The sequence below is a fragment of the Ceratotherium simum genome, chromosome 34 (genome assembly GCF_057802395.1).
Source record: "Ceratotherium simum simum isolate JZ-2026a chromosome 34, ASM5780239v1, whole genome shotgun sequence".
NCBI classification, from domain to species: domain Eukaryota; kingdom Metazoa; phylum Chordata; class Mammalia; order Perissodactyla; family Rhinocerotidae; genus Ceratotherium; species Ceratotherium simum.
Genome location: NC_141933.1, coordinates 495,012 through 519,846, shown reverse-complemented (window position 1 = coordinate 519,846; position 24,835 = coordinate 495,012). Strand labels below are relative to the sequence as shown.

The following is a 24,835-nucleotide window of genomic DNA, read 5'->3' as shown; positions in this document are numbered from 1 at the left end:
CGATGATTTAATCAATTTTGCCCATGTGAAGAAACCCACAAGGATGGGGTTGGGAGAGCTCCCAGGCTGGTGAACACATGGAGATTTGGGGAGCAAGGCACCCTGAGAGGGCATAGAGGCTCCTCGCTCTTTCCCCACACCTTGCCCTGTGCACTCGTCCATCTGGCTGTTCCTGAGTTACATCCTTTTACAATAAACTGGTGATCTAGTGAGCAAAATGTTTCTGAGTTCTGTGAGCCACTCAAGCAAATTAATCGAACCCGAGGAGGGGGTTGTGGGAACCTCTGATTCATAGCCGGTGGATCAGAAGCTCAGGTGACAACCTGGACTTGTGACTGGGGCCTGAAGCTGGGTGGAAGGCAGGCTTGTAGAACGGAGCCCTTTACCTGTGGGATCTGACGCCACCCAGATAGACAGTGTCAGAACTGAGTCGAATGGGAGGACACCCAGCTGGTGTCTGAGAATTGCTGGTTGGTGTGGAGGAAACCCCCCCGACACTGATGTTGGAATTGGGGTCCAGAACTCAAATAACATCTGTCAAGAATGAAAGCAAAAGGGGGACCGGCCCGGTGGCGCAAGTGGTTAAGTGCGCGCGCTCCGCTGCAGTGGCCCAGGGTTCCCTGGTTTGGATCCCAGGCACACACTGACGCGTCGCTTGTCACGCCATGCTGTGGCAGCGTCCCATATAAAGTGGAGGAAGATGAGCATGGATATTAGCCCAGGGCCAGTCTTCCTCAGCAAAAAAGAGGAGGATTGGCAGATGTTAGCTCAGGGCCAATCTTCCTCACCAAAAAGAAAAAGAATGAAGGCAAAAGGGAGGCATTTTCAGACAGACAGAGGCAGGGAGCTCCCCACCAGCAGACCTACGTTAAAGAAAATGAAAAGGACTTCCTTTGGTCAGAGGAAAACTGACCACAGAGGGGAGTCAAAATTTCAGGAGGACTAAGGAGCAAAGAAAGTGGTAAATCCACAGAAATTTTATATAAAGAAAATGCGCAAATTTAAATCAACACTAAGTGTGTAGAACACACGTTAAACGTATAGAATTAAAGAGCACATCAAGACTGCGTGTACTCAAGGAGGAGGGTGAATGCATCTGGACACCCTAATGTCCTGGGGACAGCAGGGAGGAGGACAAAGCCACTAATGAACATGAGACTGTAAGTCTGGGGTGCATGCTGTAAGGAAACCACTAACAGAGCAGTGGGGGTGCAGAGGAAGGAGGATTTAAAACAATAACATCAATAAATAAATTCAAAGGAAAGGAAGACAGAAAAGGCAGCCGGGGTCACAGGAGGCACAAGCCAGATGCAAGGACTGGACCTGAACACCTCAGCCACCACACTGCACAGGAAAGGCCAAGGGGGTAAAGGAAAGGCTGTTTACCTACAACCCAGTGGCCAGAGTCCCTGAGACACGATGGACACGTGGTGTGCATTCCTGAGTCTGGTGTGGCCCAGCCCACCCGCAATGAGCAGTGCAGTGGGGCGCCTCTCCTCTGGTTAGGGCATCTGCGACCCTCTTTTTGTGAGGCGTCTGTTCGAGTCTCTTGCGAGTTCCTCTACAGGACTCCCTCCTGTTTGTTACCTGATGAGGGAGGTCTGGCGTGCACCTTCCGTCAGCTACAGGCAGTGCACTTCCCCCTGGGCGGCCGGCCTTGTCCCTCTGAGGGGTCTCTTCTGAGGAACAGAGCTTCTTAATTTTCATGGAAACCAAATCATCTACCTTTTCCTTTATGACTAGTACTTCCTGGTCCTACTTAAGAAAACTTTTCTTAACCCAGGGGTCAAGAACAGCATCTTCTGTGTAATCTTCTAGAACAGTGCTGTCCAAGAGAAATACAACACGAGCCATAAATGTGAGCCACCTATGTAATATCAGACTTTTCTAGTAGCCACATTAAGTAAAAGGAAACAGGTGAAATTAATTTTAATAATATATTTTGTTTAACCCAGAATACTGTCATGTCAACACGTAATCAAATAAAAACATTAATGACATTTTACATTATTTTTCAAAATCCAGTGTACTGTCCACTCTGGCACGTCCCCAGTGCTCACAACCACGAGTGGTGTTTGACAGCACCACTCCGGAAGCTTTCACACTCAGATCTGCATGCCTCCTGGCTCTATCATTCTTAGTATGGCATGAGGTATGGGCTAAGATTTTTTAAAAATATAAGGATATCCAGGGCTGGCTCCGTGGCTTAGCGGTTAAGTGTGCACGCTCTGCTACTGGCGGCCCGGGTTCGGATCCCGGACGCGCACCGACCCACCGCTTCTCCGGCCACGCTGAGGCCGCGTCCCACATACAGCAACTAGAAGGATGTGCAACTGTGACATACAACTATTTACCGGGGTTTTGGGGGGAAAAAAAAGGAGGAGGATTGGCAATAGATGTTAGCTCAGGGCCGGTCTTCCTCAGCAAAAAAGAGGAAGATTAGCATGGATGTTAGCTCAGGGCCGATCTTCCTCACACACACACAAAAATATATATATATAAGGATATCCAGCTGACCCAGCATGATTTATTACAAAGACTGGCAACGTGCATCTTCTCTTTTTCCTCTCACTTGATTCCTATTTTCAAAGAATCGAACTCTGGCCTTGCTGAGTCTCTCTGTTGAAGACTTACTTTCTGTTTCGGTAGCTTCTGCTCACGACTTTATTTCCCTCCTTCTTTCTCTAGGTTTATGTTGCTGTCCCGCTAGTGACTCATAGGCTTTCTTTTCTGATATGTGCATTGAAGGCTCTGAAATACTCTGGTCTATTTGCATCCTGCCAGTCCTGATAGGAAGCGTTTTTGTTATCTTTCAGCTAAAAATACTTTCTAATTTCCATTACAAATCCTTCTTGGACCCACTGTTATTCAGAAGTGTGTCTCCTAATTTCTAAATATAGGGAGTTAGCCTATCTCTTTGTTGTTGACTTCTGGTTGGATTCCACTTTGGCCAAGAACACACTCTGCAAGGTTTCAGTTTGTTGAAATTGTTGATGTTTCCGTCAGTTTTCGTAAATGTTCCGTGAATGCTTAAAGAGGGCATGTAGCCTGCCATTGCTGGGTTGACAATTCTCTAAACTGGGTTAAACATGTGAACAGTGCTTTTAAAATCTTTATGCCGCTGCACGTATGGTTAGGGTACAGCTAAGCTGAGGAGCTGTAACAAGGACCCCCCCTCCCTCCGCATCACTGCAGGGCAGGTGGGTGAACTCAGACCCCCAACGCCTTCCTGGGCCCCAGGGCAGCAGGGCAGCTCCATATCCTCCCCAAGGGCTGTCCAGTGACCCCAGAAAGGTAGGAACAAGAGGAGGGGCAAAGTCAGGATGAGCGTCTTTTTTTCTTCCTGAAAGTCTGTACCCTTTTACCAACTTCTTCCTATTTCTCCCACCCCAGAGCCCCTGGCAACCACTTTCCTACTCTGTTCCTATGAGTTCAACTCTTTTTTTAAATTCCACATATAAGTGATACCATGCAGTATTTGTCTTTGTCTGACTTACTTCACCTGGCATAATGCTCTCAAGGTCCATCCACGTTGTCACAAATGACAGGATTTCCTTCTTTTCTTAAGGCTGAATAGTATTCCACTGTATATATAAACCACATCTCCTTTCTCCATTCATCTGTTGACAGACACTTAGGTTGTTTCCATACTTTGACTACTGTGAATAACGCTGCAAGGAACTTGGGGATGCAGATATCTCTTCAAGACAATGATTTCATTCGGATATACACACAGAAGTGGGATTGCTGGATTGTATGGTAGTTCTATTTTTAATTTCTCCACACTGTTTTCCATAGTGGCTGCACCAGTTTATATTCCCACCAAGAGTGCATAAAGGTCCCCTTTTCTCCACATCCTCACCAACACCTGTTGTCTCTTGTCTTCTTGATGACAGCCATTCTGACGGGTGTGAGGTGATAGCTGAGTGTGGTTTTGATTTACATTTTCCTGATGATTAGTGATGGTGAGCACATTTTCATGTACCTGCTGGCCATCTGTGTGTTTTCTTTGGAAAAATGTCTATTCAGGTCCTTTGCCCATTTTAGTTCCTCCTATATTTTGGATATTAACCCCTTATTGAATATGTAGTTTGCAAATATTTTGTCCCATTCCATAGGCTGCCTTTTCATTCTGTTGATGGTTTCCCTCACTATGCAGAAGCTTTTTAGTTTGATGCAGTCCCACTTGTTTATTTCTGCTTTTGCTGCCTTTGCTTTTGGTGTCAAATCCAGAAAACTGCAAGACTGATGTCAAAGAGCTTAGCACCTATATCTTCTTCTAGGAGTATTAGGATTTCAGGTCTTACATTCAAGTCTTTAATCCATTTTGAGTTGATTTTTGTGTATGGTCTAAGATAGTAGTCCAGTTTCATTCTCTGGCATGTCGCTGTCCAGTTTTCCCAACACTATTCATTGAAGCGACTGTCCTTTCCTTTCCCCATGGTATATTGTTGGCTCCTTGGTCATGACGTCGCACAGGGCAGGAATCCAGCTCAGGGGCTAGGCAGGGCCCTGGACCCCTGTGTCAATGGGACAGGAGCCCCCACAAAGGCCCCCAAGGGCACCAGCCCCACGATCAGGGTGGCGGGCTGTACCCTCACACAGAGCCATCTCAGGAGAGTGGACATTGGTTGAGGGACCAAGGGCCCTGCCGCCTTCCTGGTGACAGTTCAGACCTCAAGGGCCAGCAAACCACAAATGCTCCTCTTTAAAACCATGAGCGCCATGAGAAGGAGGCGATCAATGGGAAAAAACAGTACAGAGCGTAAAGCACTCCAAGAGGAAGCACAGCTTCCCCCAAACACCGCAGCTGCCTCCTTTTACAGATCACTCCTGTGAAGAAGGTCAGAGCGACACACTGCGGGGCTGATGACCGCTCATCATTAAGAAACAGCTGCTCCCGGTTGGCCTTGGGGAAGGACACGAAAGCCAACAAGGTCACAACGAGACGACATACTTACTTTTACATGAATTATAAATGCCAGGAACTCCCATCAGAGCTCTGCTGAGCCCAGCACTTCTTCAGCCAAAAGGTAGGAGGGCTTCTCAGCAGGAACAACAGAATGTACTTGAAAACAAAGATTTTCATTATGACCCCTGCCAACAGTGGGCACCTCCAGAGAAGCCTCGGGTGTCCACCCTGACAGTGCAGGAGCAGGTGTCAGGTTGAGAAGCACTTTGCAAACGGCATCCCAAGACCCAAAGCACAAGCCAGAAACAAGCCCCCTCCGTAATGGCGCCACGGAGCTCGTGCAGATGCTCTGCTTCCAGGAGGCAGGCGGCAGGCTCACAAGGAGGCAGCAGGGACAGCCTGCATGACTCCAAGTGTGAGCCACAGCACACACTCCCCTGCACTGGGCACCTCTCGCACTCTCTTGGGCTTACGCACATCAGTCCCCCTGGAACCCACCAACCTGACTGCAGTAACACCAGGTACCTTCTAGAAACCACGTCCCAACCAGAACCACCCTGCAGGGCACAAACTGTGAGCACCCTCTCCCAATGTGTGCTGAGGCTCAGGAAGCAGTCATGACCCCAAGATGGCCTGGCCTGCAGAATGCGTGCTGACTGGGCACCCAGGACTCCTTGCCAGCACCCCCTCCTGGGACCAGTGACTCCTCCGAGGACCAGTGCCTGCCAGGCAGATGCCCCCTCAGCATTCACTGGGGCTGGCTGCCCACAGGCAGGCTCAGGGTGCCCTGGCACCCATCTTCTCCCAGGCCAAGGGCAGTGCCCACTCCCTGCCCACACCGTGTACAGCAGTGGCTACCTGCGGGTCTGGGGAGAGAAGACGAAGCCCACCCTGAAAGGGACGCGTGCATGCGTAACATTTTATTACAGGGAGCAGGGCGACGGAAAGTCTGTCCAGCAGAATGCGCTCCTCTCACGGAGGCAGAGAGCACTGTCCCAGGAAACAGAGGCGCCTGCTCTGCTCTCCTGTTGAAGCAGCGGTCCTCAATTGCAGGCACACAGACAGACAAACACACGCACCCGTCAGTGAGCCTCAGGAAAACACGAGCAGCCTCAGGCCCTGTGCACCCTCTGAAGCCCCTCTGGCCCTTGGCCACCACAGTGTCCAGGACAAGGCAGGAATATCACTGAGTGTGAGAACGCCCCACAATCCGCAACAGGAAGTAAAGGCACTTCCAGAGGAGCACCGAGAGGATGCCCAGGCCTTGGGAAGGTTCACCTCTGCACCCCTCAGAGTGAGCAGACGGCAGGGTGGCCTGTGGACGACCTGTGGCCCTGGCCTTTTCTGTGCATCTGTCACCTCCAACAGCGAGAGAGAACACAGGGGCAGCTAGAGCGGGAAGAGGGCGGTGAGGGTCAGTGCTCCGCGGGGAGGCCAGGGTGGCAGAGGACTGGGAGGGTGAGCCGCCGTCAGCAGTTAACCACGGTTCTCCGACTCGGCACTGCTCAGGGCCCTGGGCTCCCATGAGGACCCCAGACTTCATCCAGACTCCCCAACTCATCTGGGCATCTCAGAGGACAGGTGTTCCCTGACAGACACTTGGAGAAATTGCTCCAGGCTCTTCACATGGCCCCGCACCCACTGCCTTCCCAATAGCCTCCGCAGCTTCAGTGACCAAACGCAGCCCGACAAGGCACCAGGCGTGCAGGGTTGTTCACGAGGCCAACAGGAACTGAATTTCTCCCAAGAGAATGAACTCAGTGGCACCCACAGTTCCAACAACTCGTGTGTGTGCATGCGCATTTGTGTGTGTATGGGGGGGAGGCAGTGATGGTGAAAACTGTAAAATAAAACAAGGACTGACGAAGAGAGGATCACTCCTCACACACCCCCCAGGAAGGAAAAGCGTCGATCGAGCTCTGTTCTGTTCCTATGGCCTTCCCCACACTGCGCCTGAGCTGCCCAACGGAGGTCTCTGGGCCTGGACACAGGCACAAACACATGCGCACAGGGGCACGCCACCCCCCTGCGCACGTGCACGTGCACACACACACACTCCAGCACATGCCCCTGCTGCATTCGCTGCCCACTGCTACACCCTATCTCCTGGCACACAGATGGCCTTGACCCCTCTGGGTTCCCTGGTCCGGCTGTACCTGCTCTCTGCTTCGCTGTGGAAGGAGTGCCCACAGGAAACACAGCAAGCCCAGGAGGGAGGCCACGGAGACAGCCCCACCCCCCTGGGGTTCTAGCACCTCCCACAGTTTCTGTCTTTGCTCTTACGTGTCTCTGAAACCTTAACACTCGGATACCCTTAAACTATGCAAACTTGAGCCGGTCATAGAAAGCTGGACCGCTCAGTAGAAAACCAGGCAGACGATTCCCCACATAAGTGAGGCAGAGATGTTCTCATACTAGAGTAACAGAGGCAGCCGGTAACCCAGTGTGAGGTGAGCGCATGCCGGCGCCCTCAGGAACATGAGCGTGAGTGGGCAGAGCCTCTCCAGGAAGCTCTCTAGCAGCAGGAAGACCCTCACAGGCCCTGCTCTCAGAGCCCGCTGGTCCCCTTCTGGAATTCTACCCAAGGAAATACCAACAACGGGCACAGCGAGTCACCTACAAGGATGCGCAGAACATCACACAGCCTGGAGACACCTACTACCCAACCACAGAGAAACATATAAGTTACGGCACACCACAGGCAACCCCAAATCTCCTGTTCAGAGACTGTCCATTGCTGTGCGAAGTCTGTATCTGGCGAGACCCAGGTTTACATCAAGTACAGAGTAACCGTCTCTGGGTGGTGGGACCATCCCTGTATTTTTCTCTATTTCCCGTGTTCTCACTGCTCTACGATGGGCATGTGAAGTCAAGCTCCCTGGGAGCAGGGTCTTTGTCTGCTCCCTAACGTCACACCAGCAGGGGACACAAAGGACCCCGGCAGTGCTCACCAAACAGTGGGCGAATGGACATTAAATGTCATTAAAGGTATTCCCCACTTTTCAAAAGTTCACGTTACACCACTTTGCTTTTAGGAAAGACCTACACTAGTACCTGTTTTTGCTAACCAAAGGAAATCCAAAGAGGATTTTTACTTTTATGAAAAAAGGCAAAAATAGCGCTCAGCATCGTTCTGCAGTGAGCCACTGTAGAGAAAACGCACCCCGAGCAGCAAGAGTGGCACCGCCGAGCTCCGTCCCGGGAAACCACACACAGCGTCTCGGCACCGAGCCGCCATCGCTCTGAACTGTGTCTGAGCATCTGTGCTTCATCTCTGTCTGAGCATCTGTGCTTCATCTCCATTTATCTTATGCATCCGTTAGCAAGCTATGTCCTAGGCCTCAGAGAAGCCCAAGAGAGCTCGCAAGGGTGTTAACGCTCAGCGTAAAACCAGACCTAATTAAGCGTTTCGATCACAGTGAACGAAATAAAGACCTTGCACGTGCACTGAGCTCTCCTGCGTCCACCATTCATACCATTCACACGCAAAGAGAAAGAACCTTGAAAGGTGCTGAGGGCACTATTGGTTTTGCAAGCAGCAAAGTGGGCTCTGTTAGGGGCCGGCCCGGTGGCGCAAGCGGTTAAGTGCATGCGCTCCGCTGCAGCAGCCCGGGCTTCACCAGTTTGGATCCCGGGCGCGCACCGACGCACTGGTTGGCAAGCCATGCTGTGGCGGCGTCCCATATAAAGTAGAGGAAGATGGGCACGGATGTTAGCCCAGGACCAGTCTTCCTCAGCAAAAAAAAAAAAAAAAAGAGGAGGATTGGCAGATGTTAGCACAGGGCTGATCTCCTCACAAAAAAAAAAATAAATAAAAATAAATAAATAAATAAAAGCTTTAAAAAAAAAAAAAAAGTGGGCTCTGTTAGTCGGCATCCAGGAACAAACGGAAAGTCTACTGCTTGAGAGGACTGATGGGTGTAGAGCGTGGTGTTCCGTTACCTTATCCTTAAGGAGAAATCAGTCAGTCTTTTTAATAAGCTGACACGGAAAGCATTGGACAATGGTGTTGAAAGTGGAGTTTAAAGGCAGTGAAGGGGGATCTGATTGGTTTTTGAGGTGAGGGCGGCTTCACAGCTTTAAGGTGACTGAAGAGAGTGCTTTGGCTGATACTGAAGCTGCCAGAAAGTTCCCAGAAGAACTGAAGAAAATAATTACAGAAGGTGGTTATTCATATAAGTCAACGTTTAAGCGTGACAAAACTGGAATTTATTGGAAAAAATTGCTGAGCAAGACACTTATTCAGATAGAAGAAAAGCGGGGACACGACGCATCGAAGGACAGGCTTACCGGATGTCTATTATTAACACCACCAGTGATGCTGCCCCAGGCCTCCACTAGCGTACCAACAGAAAACCCGAGGAACTTCAAGGCGTTGATAAGAACACACCTGCTGTTGTGTCTGTTCACATCCAGGGGGCTGGAACACCCAAGTGATTTTTTCTGGGTACATGAGTGTATACATCAGTCCTTTTGTTGAAAAATTCTGTAGAGAAAACTTCGATAACAGGTGTCCTCTGATTGTTGATAACTGTGCTACTCATCCACCTGGCATCACCGCTTACGGCGGTAACACTCGTGTTGTGTTCTTACCACCGAATACGACGTCACTGCCGCAACCGTGTGACCCAGGCCTACTAGCCACAGTTAAGGCTCGATATACAGAAAATGTGATGCATTTTTATTGTAAGTGCCACTGACAGAGAGAGCAACCTCAAAGCATCTTTACGAGAGACCTGGAAAGACCACAGTACAAAACTGGCATCGCCAACCTTGCAGGTACTCTCGCTGGCTAAACTCCATGAGAAATGGCGTTTGGAGGAAACTGTGTCCCAAAGCAGTGAATGATTTTAAAGGCTTCGAACCAACAATAAGCACGGCAACAGTGACTTTGGCTAAGGAGGCTGGGTTTGTGGAAGCTGACGATGCTGAAGAGGTTTTGGCATCCCATGACCAAGAAGTGACAGATGAGAGCGGATGCAACTGCAAGAGAGAAGGATACAAACTGAAAGCAAACCAAGAGCGGACAGCCGAGAGTGCAGTGGCCCGGGAACTGAGCGAGGCGCACTCGAGGGAGATCTGTGCTGCAACCCACAGTGCTGCAGCGACTGCAGAGGACGACGCCTTACTGAGGAAAGGGCACGTAGGTTAGGGCAGGTGTGCAGGGTGTTCTGAGTGCCTACAAAGAACTGTCTGATACAAACACGTGTGAGGCTCGGCAGTCAAGCATAATGTCGTGTTTCAAGTCTTGCTCAGCAGGCGACAAACCTCGACCCTCGACGTTGAGGCGGCAGACATAGAAGAAGTGTAGACGTCAGCAACCTGCCTGCTCTGATGGATTCAGATGACGATGAGATGTCAACAGAAGACCCTCTTCCTCTCTCTCCTACACCCCTTCTCCTGTACCTCCCAGCACCCCACCTCCGAGGACTCAGCCTCATACCCCATCACCACCACCACCACCCCTCAGCCTTCTGGGGTGCTCGCTGTCCTCCCGGTTCAGGTAAGTGAAATTAGGCTGTACATGTTATTTCTACTTTACATACGCCATGTACTCATCACTTCATTCCTGCTTTTACTATATGTTACTGCTATTTTAGGATTTATGTGTTACCTGGTATGATTTGGTAGGTTATTTTTCAGGTCTGGGAATGCTCAAAAACTTTTCCATATAAATCAATGGTAACTGCTTCTCTGCTTTACGCCATCTCCGCTTACGAGAGGTTTCAGAGGAAGGCTCTACTTTCGGATAGCGGAGGAAACCTGTACTTCGACACTCAGGAAACTCTTCAGAAGTGTTTTTAACTGAGATTTTGGAATTCCTTAGACTCTCTGGATATCCAAGGCTGCCTCGACCCTCCCATGCACTCCCCACACGCTGGCCCAGGACTCAGCTCCTCTGCACCTTGCCCCCAGCTATTGTCTCTCCTCCTCTGGCCTCACAGAGCACTCTGCATGGAGATGACTGTGTTGGCTTGAAAGGATGCAGCCATTAGAAACCGCAGATGTACGCATGTCCACTCTGGTGGCTCTGGCCCCAAGACAGCCCCACAGCACCTTGAAGCCCCTACCCCTCCCACGTTCCCCTGGTGCATCCCAGCCCAGCTACCCAGGAAACGTACCCACGCTGGCGTGACAGGCCCCCTCTGGCCTGGTTCTGTAGCTTTCTCTGCCAGCCGACCTACACACAGGACTGACAGCCACCAGCACACGGACACAGCGGTCACGTCTGGGGGCAGCCCCGTGCCAGGGCAGCAACTGCTCAGGCACATCCTGCGATTCATGCCCTACAGCGGTGGGACTTGGCCCGGCCCAGGCTGGTGCCACCGTGCAGGGCCGACACCTGGGGCAGGGTCATTCCTGCTGTGGGGCTGTGCTGGCACTGCAGGGTGCCTCCACCCACTAGGGGCCAGGAGCACCCGCACCATCCCTGCAATGTCTCCAACCAAAACTGCCTCCAGCCTGCCCGATGCCCTCCCACTCCGGTGGAGACCCACTGGCAAGGGCAACAGGAGGGCCCCTCACTTCACATGGGGACCAGGTCCTGAGTGTGCCAACGCACCAGCCTCTGGGGAGCCAAAAATGGGCACGAGTCAGTCCCCACCCTCCAGAGGGGCAGCTGGTGAGTGAGAACAGCTTGGTGCCGCCAGGCTCAGCGTCTGCAGGCATCCCTTCACAGCATCAACATGGGGCCAGGAAATGGTCAGTCTAAGAAGAGAAACTCAAAAACTCCCAAGGTGACCAACACTTCAAGTCTACTCTCCTGAGCAGCCAGAAGAGACTCAGCTTCATCTAGGACTGACGGCGACCCAAGAGCTCCCAGCTCAGAGCCTTCCCACCCTCTGTGGCCAGCAACGTGCCAGGGCCCAGGTGGCCCATCTCACGGCCACCTTTCCTTCTGTCCTAAATAGCGATAATGCAACACAATGTTGTAAGTAAGAATGCCAACCTCACCTGCCTTCACCAGCCGCCCTGGCGCCGGCGCCCCTAAGCAGACTAACTATCACTTAACCCACGACCACCACTCGGTAAGGCAAGGAACCCAAGGCGGTCCAGACCCCTGGGATGCAGAGAAGGACGCCCGAGGGGTGAGTGCCCCGAAGGAGAGGCTTGACCACACAAACAGAAAAAGCACAAAAGTCCCTAAACGGGGCCTCCTGGGTGAGGGCTTCTGAAGACGCCACGACACTGTCAAACAGGAGCAGGTGGTCTTGCTCGGGCTCTGAAGCCCCCTCCTAAGGTTTCTACCTTTTCCTTTCACTCAGAAGCCTCAGCTGACAGGGCAGACCAGCCGGGCATTCCCACACTACCGAGCTGGGCAGTGGGGGCCCTCAGCTGGGGTGTGCTGGGACTGCGGGTGCCTGCCCCCACACCTCCCAAATGGTCTCCCTAAGAGAGGTGCTCCCTGAGAAACCCCTCCCCGAAGGCACCCCCTGTGCGCATCAAGGACCTGCCCCGGGTGACACTGCCGAGCCAGCCTGGAAGTGGGAACATGATGGGCCCGCACTTAGCTAGACAAGCACCACGCACGTTCAAGAACCGAGCATGCTTACGTCCAACGTGGAGCTCTGCCTGTGTGGCCCCATGGCAGAGTGGCACGAAAGGCGCTCTCCCCGAAAGGCTGCATGACGGCTCACTCGTTTTTACCCCTGTGGCCCAAGGGGCACCAGGCTGCATGCCCTCAGGGAGACCTGGAACTGGCACCACGTTTGCTGCGGAATGAATCAGGCCCACAGGCTATCCCTGCAGGAAGAGGCTCCCAGCCAGCCCCCGCCGCCAGCAATCCCAGGACCTCAGGCTGACGGTTAGGGAGCACACAGCCCCCAGGTAGAGAGCAGCCCTGGAATAAAAACAGCCACTGCCCAGAGCCATGTTTATTCTACAAGCTCCAAGTTAATGAGTAGCTGGGAGTGGTGATAATCCTCACCTTCCTCAGCCTTCCGGAGGGGTCATCCCCTGAGCTTCTCTCCACAACCCCCAGCTCCTGAGGAACCCAAGGGACAGGCTGCAGGAGCCACAGTCACGTCTAGAAGCCAGAGCCACCTGGTGAGCTGGACCACACAGATGGGCCCCGAGTGTGGATCGGAGGGGTGACCCTTGAGAAGGCTGAGCTGGCCGCTGGCTCCACGTCCCGCAGACGAGCCATGAGGGAGCTAAGCCTCCACCCACGGAGTGGCCCTGGTTCTCGCCAAACCACCTGCCAGGCAATAACCAAAGCATCAAGCTGAAGCACCAGCCCCATCCACTGCAGTCACGGGCCAGTGTCCCCACAGCCTGCTCAAAGGCCAGCCCTGGAGGGGACGAGTGGGGAAGAGGTGGCAGTCCTTTCTGGAACAAGCACTGTGAAGGCACTGCCTTTTCACAGACTGCCTAAAGTACAGTGGCTCCTTCCACGCTGTTGCCCCTCACAGTGGGGGGTCTGGAGAACAAGGAAGAAGGTGCCTCCAACCCGCTCAGCCTGCAGGCAACGTGCTCATGGTGCTGACAGCAAAGTGGCCAGGAGAAGTGGTCAGCCGGGGTCAAAGACAAGCCCGACATCCGTGGTAACACCCCTCGCAGCTCCCTCGAGAAGCTGCTGAGAGGAATCAGCCCAAGGTGAAGGGCGGCGTGCGTGCCTCCCGAAGGCAGGCTCAGGTAGACTGCTCCGCCAGTGCCAGTGGGAGGGCTGAGCTGCCGGAGACTGCACCCAAGGGCACTGTTCGGAGACTGCACCCAAGGGCACTGTTCGCTCAGGATCAGACACCTCTGTGCCGCTGTGTGGCCTCGTTCTAAAGCCAGGTGTCTCCTTTCAGAGGCCGCCCGCAGGCAGGCAGGGGCACTGGGCATGGCCTCTGCTCACAGACCTTCCAGCCTCGCCCTGGCACTGTTAGTCACATGCCAGATTCCCCCAGTAAGCCAGGATGTGGAGGGAAGAAGGGAAGGGAGGGGAAGAGCAGAGGGAGGAAGATGGAAAGGCAGCATGGCAGAAACAAGCAGCACACAGGGACCAACCCTGCGGGAAGGGATGCTCAGGAGCAGGAGCCGGGCATGGGACAGCCACCTCTGAGTTCCCTGAGGAGAAACATGATGAGAACCCAGAGAAAGTGGGTCTGTGTGCAGAGGGCCTAGACCTCTGGGCTGCCCACGCAGAAGCAGCCGCAGCAGCAGGGAGGTAACAGTCAATCACTGTTTCAAGCAGGAAAAGGCATGTCAGAGCTCTGCTGTGGGAAAAATACTCCAGCAGAATGGTTAGAGGACAGAGGGCCAGGAAGAGGGGCTGCCCTAATCCACGAGAGGGGGAGATGAACAACGTGGGTGCCCGCAGGAAGAAAGACATTCCTTTAAGAACTATGGGAATACGATGATGCTGATAAAAAGCTGGCCTCAGGGAGAGGCCAGGCCAGCGCCCGCTCAGCCTCAGCACAGCCGCTCTGGGGCTCCCCTACTCGTGATGAAGAAGGCGACAGAACACGAGTGAGTCCACAGCACTCCACTCCACATCTTCAATCACAAGACGGCAGCGCCTTCGCTACCTAGTGCTGCGGGTGGACAGACGTGGGAGATTACACAAGGGTGGCCCGGCGGCTCGCACAGCACAAAGGTGCACAGGAGAGCGAATGAGGTGTGCCAGCACCACCTGGGTCAGTCTCAGCTGGGGGGGAGAGCACATGGGGTGTCCCAGCACCACCCAAGTCAGTCTCAGCTGGTGGGGAGAGCACATGGGGTGTCCCAGCATCACCCAGGTCGGTCTCAGCTAGGGGGAAGAGCGAATGGGGTGTCCCAGGACCACCCGAGTCGGTCTCAGCTGGGGGGGCAGCTGGCAGGGGAGGACAAGCATGGCCCGATGACGTCCTACCAGCTCAGGCCCCACGAGACCGGGAATAGGCAGGTCACAGATGGAAGACACGGCGCGTGGGGATGGGATCAGGCAGAGCGCCATGCCTCCGACCCCTTGCCCTCTGTCCAGCAGTCACCCTGAAAGCCAGACCGGCCATAGGACCCCCAGGCGGCACTCCAGGCCCAAACACCTTCTATCCACGTGCTGTGGCAAAGCACCGATCCGGTGGTGCTGAGAGCAGCGTGCCTATGCAGTGTGTGGCCATCAGACTGGGCTCTCATGAGGGATCAGGATGCAAGAGCTAGCCCCTCGACAGCAGCACTCCAAGAGCCAGGTAGAGGTGACAGGGACCAAGCGAAGTGACGCCCAGGATGACAGCCAGGACAGGCTCAGGGGCCGCAGCGCAGCCGAGGCTCTCAGTGAGGACAGGCTGGAGGGAAGGTGGCCGGGAGAGGCATGCAGAGCACCCTGCACTCCTGGCCTCGCCTCTGACGCCTGCCCCTCCTGCTACTGCAGGCACTCTGCGTGCACACCAGCTGCCTCAGCCAACCCTGATGTGGGGGTGGGGGGAGAAGGCAGGAGGGGGACGACTCCACCCAGGCGTTTCCAAGAGGGAATCACAGGCACAGAAGAGAGTTCTCGCCCAGTCTGAGGCCCTCTCCACAACAGCTGCCCGCCCGCCGACATCTCACAAGATCCCACAACAACTCATCCATTTCTCAGATGGGGACACTGAGGCTCAGAGAGGGCAAACAGGCTGCCTAACAAAGCTGTAGAGTCAGGATGCAAACCCCAAACCATGTGGCCCCTGCGCCCCACCCTCTTAAACACCTCCTGTGCAGAAAAGTAAGTTTACCTGTGCTCTGGACCTTGACTACCGGGCCTGCGACCCGGACAAAAGGCCCTGAGTTGTCACGGACACTTGACTCTTGGTAATAAATGACCCAGCATTCCCACCCATGTCCGTCTGTCTGCAAGCCCCTTCCCAACACATGAGACTCTCCAGGGAGAGGCAGAATCTGTCCCCTCTCACCCCACTCCCGCCCCCACCCACAAATCTGGGCCGCTCTGACTTGTCTGACCAACAGATAGTGGCAGAAGTGACACTCTCATCTTCTGGCAACTTCCACTGCGGCTCTCCTGCTGGAGAGGCCACGGGGAGAGCCCTAGAGCCATGGTGCCCGAAGTGTGGTCCAGGGGCTCAATTTCAATTTCTAAAATGGTAAATATTGGTAGCTACAACCTTCACAAACCCAATAATTTTTAAGAATATAAAGGGGTCCTGAGACCAAAAAGTTTGAGAACCCTGCTCTAGACTGATGAGAGTCCTGGGGAGAGAGGCCACATGGGGAAAACGAGGCACCAATTCCGCCGTGAGCGTGAGGCCCCCCCCACCAACCCACAGAAGCAGGAGAGGTGAGGGTCCTCCATTGCAGCCACTGCGATCTGGGGTTGATCACAGCAACAGACACCTTCCAAAGCCCAGGTCAGGAATTGCTAAGACAGGCCGTGAAGAGAGACGTGTCTATCTGGCACGGTGGGGCCAAGGCCGTGACCCCCGGGACAATGTGAAACACACACCTGCAACCTGGCCAGGCCACCCACACTACTGCTGGGAGTGAAAGGGCGACCGTTCAGGCATGTTCTGGCTGCTGCTCCGTGCGGGCACGGCCCTGCAAGGCCGCCGCCAGGGCTACCACTCAGAGGGGCGTCTCAGGGAGGCTGGGTGAGCTGCACTGGCCAGCATGTCACACGCAGCGGAGGCCAAAGTGTCCCCTTCTAGCGTGGCTTTGCATATGCAAGTGTCCAGAAACAGAGCTAGGAGACACACACACACAAAACTATTAGTTCACATTAGTATTTCCAATTTATCATTAGAGGCTTTTTTGCTTATTTTATATTGTATCTCTTTTTAACATCAAAACCTTGGTTGCTGATGACACTGAGGTATTTGTTTGTTTGAACGTACAATACTCATAAATTAGTTCTCAAGTCATGAGACCAACACTACTCTCACCACAAACCTCCTGAGGAGTCGATCTGCCCTTAGAGTCCCCCTATACCTGCACACACGTGTGCGCTCACACACACAGCACGCAGGCACAGCTGTTCGACGTGCTTGTTGGAACAGTGCTTTTCTCTCTGTGGTTATCAACACATTTGCGAGGTTCATTCGTTCTTGCTCACTTCCAGGGTTTGCTCCTCCTCTTCCTTTATTCAGTTGACACAGTCAACTTAAATGAGCTCCCACTGGTTAAATCTGGGACAACCCAATCACCAAAAGTAATAAAGACTATAATAGATGGTAAAATATTGGATGAATAAAAATTCACGAGTCCTTGGTGATATGGCGGGCAGAGGACACTCTTCTTTCTAGAATGCAACTAGGCAACTCCCTCACACATCCACATGGGGAGTTCCCTCCCCTCTCTGGGTTTTAGCTCAGTGGCGTCTTCTCAAAGAGCCTTCCAGAACCCCTACTAAAACTGCTCTCCCACTCCCAGCTGGCACTGCTTCCACCTGCCATATCCCTACTCCTTACTTCCTTCACCTTCAGCACGGCAGCTGCCTGAGGAAAGGGCCCCTCGCCTTTGTTCACGGCAGCCTCCTGCTCAGAACAGCGTCCGCACATAGTAAGCACCACACGTCAGAGGTCAGAGGTTCTCTGGCTCACACTCCATGCTTCACAGCACCATTTATGACAAACCGCCTCATCGCACGCGGCACCAGAACACGTTACAGCACGGGAACTCGAGGCGTGCTGGGAGGGAGACCCCAGAGCAGCTCCCCGCCCACAGTGGCTGCAGGCCCAGGGCTCACACACACAAGCTGCGCCCAAGTTAATCTTATACCCTGGAGCTCACTCCCAGGCCCACCCCAGGGGTTCAGGCATCTGGCTCCCGCAGGGCTACCTGCCACTTTCCACACTCTGGGGCCGAGTCCCAGCAAAGCAGGGGCTGGGCACGTCAGGGGGTGGGGGTGATGCAGGCCAAACCTCAAGACAAGGAGGCTCCAGAGGCGCCGCCCCCTGAGGGAGCACAGACTGCCGGCCCAGGGCCAGCCTGGCACAAAAGCTGGAGGAGAAAAGGCTATCGACCTGAGGGGAAGACAGTATGCCTCCCCGCTTTCCAACTTTGGCCTGCCTTCTGGGGGGAGAAGCTGCACACCTCTGTGGGAGCTCCATGCCTCCACGCCACACCGAAACGCTCAATTAACACCGACCAAAAATCGTCACTACTAGCCAACACAGCAGCAACATTCCAAACAAGCAAACAAAAGGCATGATAGGTGGTAACTACATCCCACATTATCCCTGGGACGTACACACACAGCTGCAGGGAGAGACGGGACAGACACTCCACCCCAGGCAACTGTGTGTATCAGCGCCTTCCTGCTAGCAGAGGAAACCTTCCTCAAAGAGAAGGACACCAGGAGGGGACAACACGCATGGGGCCACAGCTCAAAGCCACAAGGTTTCACTCAAAACAGTAGCACAGATCACATGTGGCCTAGACACCCCAGCCACCAGCTCCTCCTTTTCTCTTTAAGCTTCTACACCTTATTCTCCGGTTTCAACTGTCCCTACTTCCCTGTCCCCAGGCACCATCCTAGGGAGCAGCACTGAACACCAACGGGTGTGCTCCCTCCAGGAGAAATCCTGTGCAGAAAGAAAAACAAACACGGCGAGGACAAAGAATGGGAGGCACTCCTGCCAAGTCAGGCAGGAACAGCACACGCCACCTCCTCTTCCGCACAGGGCTGACACGGCAGGAGGAACAGCACCCAGACCACCTCCCAGACCAGCTCCCAGTGCTGACCCACAACCCAACAGAAGCACAGAGGGCACCTCGCCGAGCGCGCACACCTGGGCACAGCCTCCCCCACGTACTGCACAAGCACAGCCACAACAAAACCAGAGATATGGGGTTTGGCTGTGTCAAAGCTTCCAGGACCACTGCAAGGACAATGTAGGAAATGCTGGGTCAATGGCACATCAACATGGCGTCCCCACCGAGGTGGCCTCCAATACCCACCTTCCCAAACCAGATGACCACAGCAGAGGCCATGGCTCCCTTCCACAGGAGGTTTTGGAGTGGCAACAGCCTCGCTGTACCAAGTGACCCCCTCCCAACCCACTGCTAGCTTACGACAATAAGACCTGGCAGCCAGCCCCCCAGCATCCCGTGAGCGAGCACAAGGCAGTGACGCTCAGTGGTGAGAACGCCAGGCCTGCAGCGGGGCCGCCAAGGAGAGCGACACACGGGCTGCACCTCGTCTCGGAGGCGCCTGCGGTGAGGAAGGCCGCTCCGCCCACCGCCAGCCCCCTGCGCACTCCCTAGCAGAGCCTTTCTGCAGCACCGCCGGTAGGTTCACGTCCTGCCAGTCTCCCATCAGCAGCACAGCTTGGAGGACACTTTGCCCAGGGTTCCCAGAAGACACTCAGAGCAGGAGGACAAGTGAGAAACGACACGTTGCTAAGAGGGGCCCGGCGCACGGCTTGTTCTACAAAGGGCTCCATGTGACAGCTGCTCTCTGTAAAGGGCACCTGAATGCAACACCAGCCCCAGGCCCAGATGATCGCCTGGGGGGAGTCCTCCTGTGTTCTCCCAATCACAGCTGCCAGGGACCCAGCTGGAGGACAGTTTTCCCACTCAGCCCTCTGTGCCTTTGCACATGCCATTCCTTCTTCCTGAATCACAACCTCTCCTCCTTTCCACTTGGAAAACTCCTACGCACCCTCTCATAGGACCCAACTGAGCTCCCCTGCTCTGAGCCGCCCTCCCGGCCTGGCCTCCCCGACCCAGCTCTACCTCGGTGACTCCTCCATGTCCGTGGCCCTCTTTACCAGCGTGAGAGAGCAGGAACTGTGTCTTCTCCATCTTGGAAGCTCTGATCCCTGGCGCAGGGGCTGACCCATGACAGACAGTGAGCGCAGTCAGGACTTGGAGGTCTCCTTGGCAGAGGAAGTGGTCCAGCTCACTGTCAGGAAAGGCTGGGTCACAGCAGCATCATTCACGATGCGCAAAAAGTAGGAACAATCCAGACGTCAACAGGAAGCAAACCACACATGTCTCCACACAACAGAATATCATTTGGCGATAAAAAGGACAGAGAGTTGATACACGCGACACCAGGATGAACTTTAAAAATGCTGCACTAAGTGAACCAGTCACAACAGACCCTGAGTCGTGATTCCACTTCCACGAAGGGCCCAGAACAGGCAAATCTAGAGACACAAGGTCAGTCAGTGGTTGCCCAGGGCTCGGAACGGGGAGTGACTGCCAATGGACACGAGGTTTCTTTTGGGGGTGATGGCAATGTTCTCAAGTTAAACTGTGGTGATGGTTACACAACTCTGTGATTTTACTAAAAATTACTTAATTGTACACTTAAGTAAACGTTATGGTATGTAAATTATACCTCAATAACTCTGTTAAAAAAAAGCTCTAGAGACTCAAGCAAGTTGAGTCTGGGTCCCCTCGTAACCAGATTCGATTGACAGCTACCAGCAACATCCTCCCGTGAGGCAAAGTAGGAAGAAACACCAAGTCATCACACCCATTCAAATCCCTGCAGAGACACACGGACACAAGATTCCATCTCCTTCACCTGAGCACAAGATTCCTGAAGGTAGAGCCAGACAGGCCGGAAGGCCCTGCAGCCATGTAGCAAATACTTAGCTGACTAAGAGCACCAATGTGCATGCACTCTGCAGTAAATCACCAACACTGGAGGTTCATCTCCCTGTGCCAGAGCCAGAAAGCTCGCCACTACACTTCACCCACCTCATCCACTGCGTGGGGAAGAGGAGGACGCTGACGTCCAGGCAGCCTGCCGCCCCAGGAAGGGGGCTTGCTGGTGGGCGCCTGCCCCCGCCCTGGCTGCGGGCCCAGGCTAGAGGGCAGGCGTGTCCCTGCGAACTTCACCCTGGTGACCCCACCCAGGGCCAGCAGGAGGGCCAGTTTGCTCCCACCAGTCAGAAGCGCATTCCCAGATTCTCGGAAGCTTCTGGATTGTGCCTTCTGTTGGGTAACATTTAAGCTGCACTTTTATCATCCTCTCACAAATGCCTAACATTGCCAGTTAAGGATAAGACACAAGTTTTCGGGCCGGCCCCATGGCTTAGTAGTTAGGTGCTCGCGCTCCACTGCTGGCGGCCCGGGTTCGGATCCCAGGCGCGCACCAATGCACCGCTTCTCCGGCCATGCTGAGGCCGCGTCCCACATGCAGCAGCTAGAAGGATGTGTAGCTATGACATGCAGCTATCTACTGGGGCTTTGTGGGAAAAAAAATAAATAAAATTATAAAAAAAAAAAAAGACACAAGTTTTCCCTGAACTACCAAGCACTGTGCAGCAGGGTTCCTCACTGTCCCGACCACGTGGAACCTGACATTGCTCACGCAGCCTCTCTTCTGGGGTTCACTTCCTTCCCAGCAGCAAAGGTGCCACCCTGTCACAGTGTCCAGAATGGAGAGAGCCAAGGACTAAGAAGTGGACTACACAAGAAGTGGTGGCCCTTTTCAAGGGAGAAATCATTCTTTATGAAAAGAAAGAAAATTACTATACACCTAACTTCAACAGCAGTTCAAGGCCAAGCAGAGGAAGTGTACAGTAAGGCAGATGGGTGCCGGTGACGCGTCTCGGAATCCTTCTCCAAATAAGTCCCAGCAAACCCCAGCAGCAAGTCGGAACACGCTGCGTTATTTCTGGTCTCTCGAGCAGGTTTCCTGCTGGACCTCCCTTTCCTCAGACGCAGCTGGGGGAGCTGCAGATAAGGCTGGCGGCTTACTCAGCAAGGCCTTTCAGTGACAGAGAAGACGGGGTTCTGCCCGCACACAGCACACTGTTCTTCTCGTTGTGACAGGATGACAAAACAAGGAGGGAGCACTGTTTGTTACTACAGCAGAGTCCATACTTTCTCACCTGAGGTGAACTGATGCAAAGAAACTCTTTCTTTAAAAAAGAACAAAAAACATTTAAGACATAAGAAGAGAACTGTATTCCAAACTACCTGGTTGACACTGAATAGCGTGAATTATTAAAAATATCAAGAAATAGTAAAAATAACACATTTCCTCAATTCTTCCAGGCTAAAACCCGGTTAAAGGATTAATGGCCAACTAAAACCCCAGCACTGAGCAGGCAAAAGACAGCTGGCAGGAGCAAGCTCCTTCACCCCCCGCTGGCTGGCTCTCCTCATGCAGTGGCGGGGGAAGTGAGAAGGGGACCAGAAGGGAAGACTTCCCGGGTCTCTGCTGCTCGCTCACTCGGCAGCTCTAAGTCTGGGCCTTAGCGTCTTCAGATCTTACAGCGGATGCTGAGTAAACATGTGGGAGGGACAGAGGGGCACCTGGGCCCTCCCAGCGCTAGTGTCCTGTGATTCCACCTTGAAAACAAGCTCTTAAGAAAGATCAGAACTTGACAACTAAAATTATACCACTTTTTTTGAAGGGGGGAAGCAGTTCATAGTTGAGGAATTGTTAAACAATTCATGATTCACAATCCAGTAAATCTAAAAACACACATACAGAGATAACTAAACTGCACCCTAATCGCTCTTTTGAGATCTCAGTGCCCTTTGGGAACTGCCTATTTGATAGCCAGGCAGCGGCGAATGCTCCTTCCTCCCAGGGCCCATGGGAGCAGCGGCTCCAAGCCTTGTCCCTCTCAGAGCTGTCCTCCTCCAGCACCTGGACCAGCCTCCCCAGCAGGGGCCATGAGATGAGTGCCCTGCTGACCATACCCAGATGACTGCCTGGTTAGCAAAGTCCTGACAAGACCCTCCAAACCAGTCCCTTGTGAGCCTAACTATGATTAATTTCTGGACATCCCAATGATGACAGTGAAGTCTATAAAGCACAGACCTCTGTCAGTTTAAAAGATCGACTGCTGGTCGGTTTCCAGACACAGAGTGCCCGCTTCTTATGGACTCGAGCACATAACAATCACACACAGACAAAACACAATCAGCTGCTTCCTCAGCAACTCAGCTGACAGGCTGGCCCTTCTGACACAAAGCCCTGTGAACTCAACTCACCCAGTCAGTAGTCTACTTCTCTGAAACAGACTCGCTCAGAGGCCAGGTTGCCTCCAACGCAGTCCCTCCCAACAAACGCAGAAAGCAAGCGTCTACATTTCGATGTAAAGCAAACACAGCTGTTTGCCCTCAACTCCCAGTGCCAGTGGGTTACAACGGCCTCCTACAAAACAGCTCTCCATGCTAAGAGCAGCCAACATTCCCCAGTGCCACCTCTATCGCCTCAGTTTATCCCTCCAACTGTCTACATACTGCAAGCGCTACCGTTTCCATTGCACAGACGACTCTGAGAAAAGAGGTCTGGAGAGGTGAGGCGGCCACCTAGAGTCACACAGCCAACAAGCAGCACGGCTGGGATGGCAGCACTGCCTCTCGAAGCAGCCAGATGAGCCGTCCCACTCCACGGCTGGTTCCTTGCATCACCCACACACTGCCCCGACCCCTGCACTCTGGCTCTGGGCTCACCCCGCCACACCTGTTACTTCTCTTTGGCTCTTGATTCATCCCTCTCGCTGCTTGTCTCCCTGGTCTTCCCCCTCACCAGACTCCACCCAACCTGCAGGCAAGGACAGGTCTAATCCATCTCTTTGGTTTCCCTGAAAGCACCCTCCGCTCTGCCCTACACCCAGTGAGGGCCCGACAGACACTGAGACAAAACGAACCCTCCAAGACTGCAGGGTCCAGGCAAGCCCTTCCACCAGCCCGAAGCCAAGAGCAACCGCTCCCCACTCCCACCCGAGCCCCTGGAAAGACTAACCTGACTCGGGAGGGGTACTATAAAAATCAGAGCTAGGTACAGATGTACAAGGACGACGCTACTGGGTGGAAAGTTCCTCAGAAAGTTAAAAAAACATCCCTTTAACCAGAAAAACTTTCTGAAGACGACGTGACGTTTTCCCATGTCTCCCCAACGTCCAGCAAGCTAAACACAAAAGCAAACAGCAGGGCGAGCCCAGCCCGCGGCTCCCGTTCGATGCTTCCTTCCGACTCCACCCTCCGCCCGCCCGCAGTAGCCGCGATCGCAGCGATGTCTGAGCCTCGCCCACGGCTCCCGCCCCACCCCGCCAACCTGGCCCTGCTCGCCCGCCGCACCCGAGCCCGGCGGACGTGTTAGCAAAGTCGGGTCGTTCTGCTGCTCTCTCCTCCTTTTGGGGGAACAGTTCTCTGCCGGCGTTAAAGTTATTTCTCCCAGAAGCAAGTTCCCCGCAGCGGCCGCGAGGGCAGCACCCCGTCCGACCTCCCAGCCACCCGACACCCAGCGGCGAGGCGTGGCCGCCTGACCCCGGCCGGCTCCCGGGGCGCGGCGGCTCAGTGCGGGCGCCGGTCCTGCCCCGGCGGGCCGGCCCCGCACCCGCTCCCATCCCGGCTCCCGCACCCTCGCCGCGCTCCGAGCCGCTCCTGCCTCGGTCCCCGGCCCCGCTCCCAGGAGCTCCGTCCCGGCGCCCCGGGCCCGCGCCCCGCGCCCCAGCCTCGTCCCCGCTCCCCGGCCCCGCTCCGAGGAGCTCCGACCCGGCGCCCGGCTCCCGTCTCCGGCCCCGCGGAGACGCCCCTCGCCGGCCCAGCCCGCGCCGCCCGGCCCGATGCCCTTGACCGGTGCTGCCCGCGGCGCGCCCCGCGGCCCCCGCGCAGCCCCGGCCCGCCCGCCGGCCGCCCGACTCACCCCATGAGCCAGTCCATGGCTGCGCGGTGCCCGCCGCGCCCGCCGCCCGACACGCTCGGCCCTCAGCCCGCGGCGGCGGCGGCCGGAAGTAAACACTCGCTCGCACACTCCCACACGCGCGCCGCAGGCGCCGCAGGAAGTGACGCGTCCGCGCGCGGCCTGCTGGGAAACGTAGTCCCGGCGGCCCCTGCGGCCCCGCCCACCCCGCGCAGGCCCCGCCCACTCTGCCTGGAGCCTGACGACCTCCGTCGCTTCACACCCGGGCTGTCCCTTCACACCCCGGGATGTCCCCCCACATTCAGACTGTCCACACTCATACCCGGGCTGTCCCTTGCGCCCAGACTATCCCCTCACACCAGCGCCCAGACTATCCCCTCACACCACAGACTGTCGCCTCACTCCCAGGC

At 54.6% G+C, this 24,835-nt stretch overlaps 1 protein-coding gene across 2 annotated transcripts in view; it reads right to left on the bottom strand.

Annotated features, from left to right (window-relative positions):
• Positions 1–24,525, bottom strand: part of MOB2 (MOB kinase activator 2) — an 81,158-nt gene extending 56,633 nt beyond the window's left edge. Inside the window, exon 1 of one of the 2 annotated variants that reach the window (XM_004441031.3) lies at positions 24,429–24,525. In XM_004441031.3, coding sequence (XP_004441088.1) covers positions 24,429–24,445 — 17 coding nt within the window. In that variant the 5' untranslated portion in view covers positions 24,446–24,525. Of the gene's footprint in view, positions 1–23,525; positions 23,697–24,428 lie in introns of those variants that run through there. The other variant, XM_087422386.1, reaches the window with a different exon arrangement.
• Between the last annotated feature and the right edge of the window lie 310 nt (positions 24,526–24,835).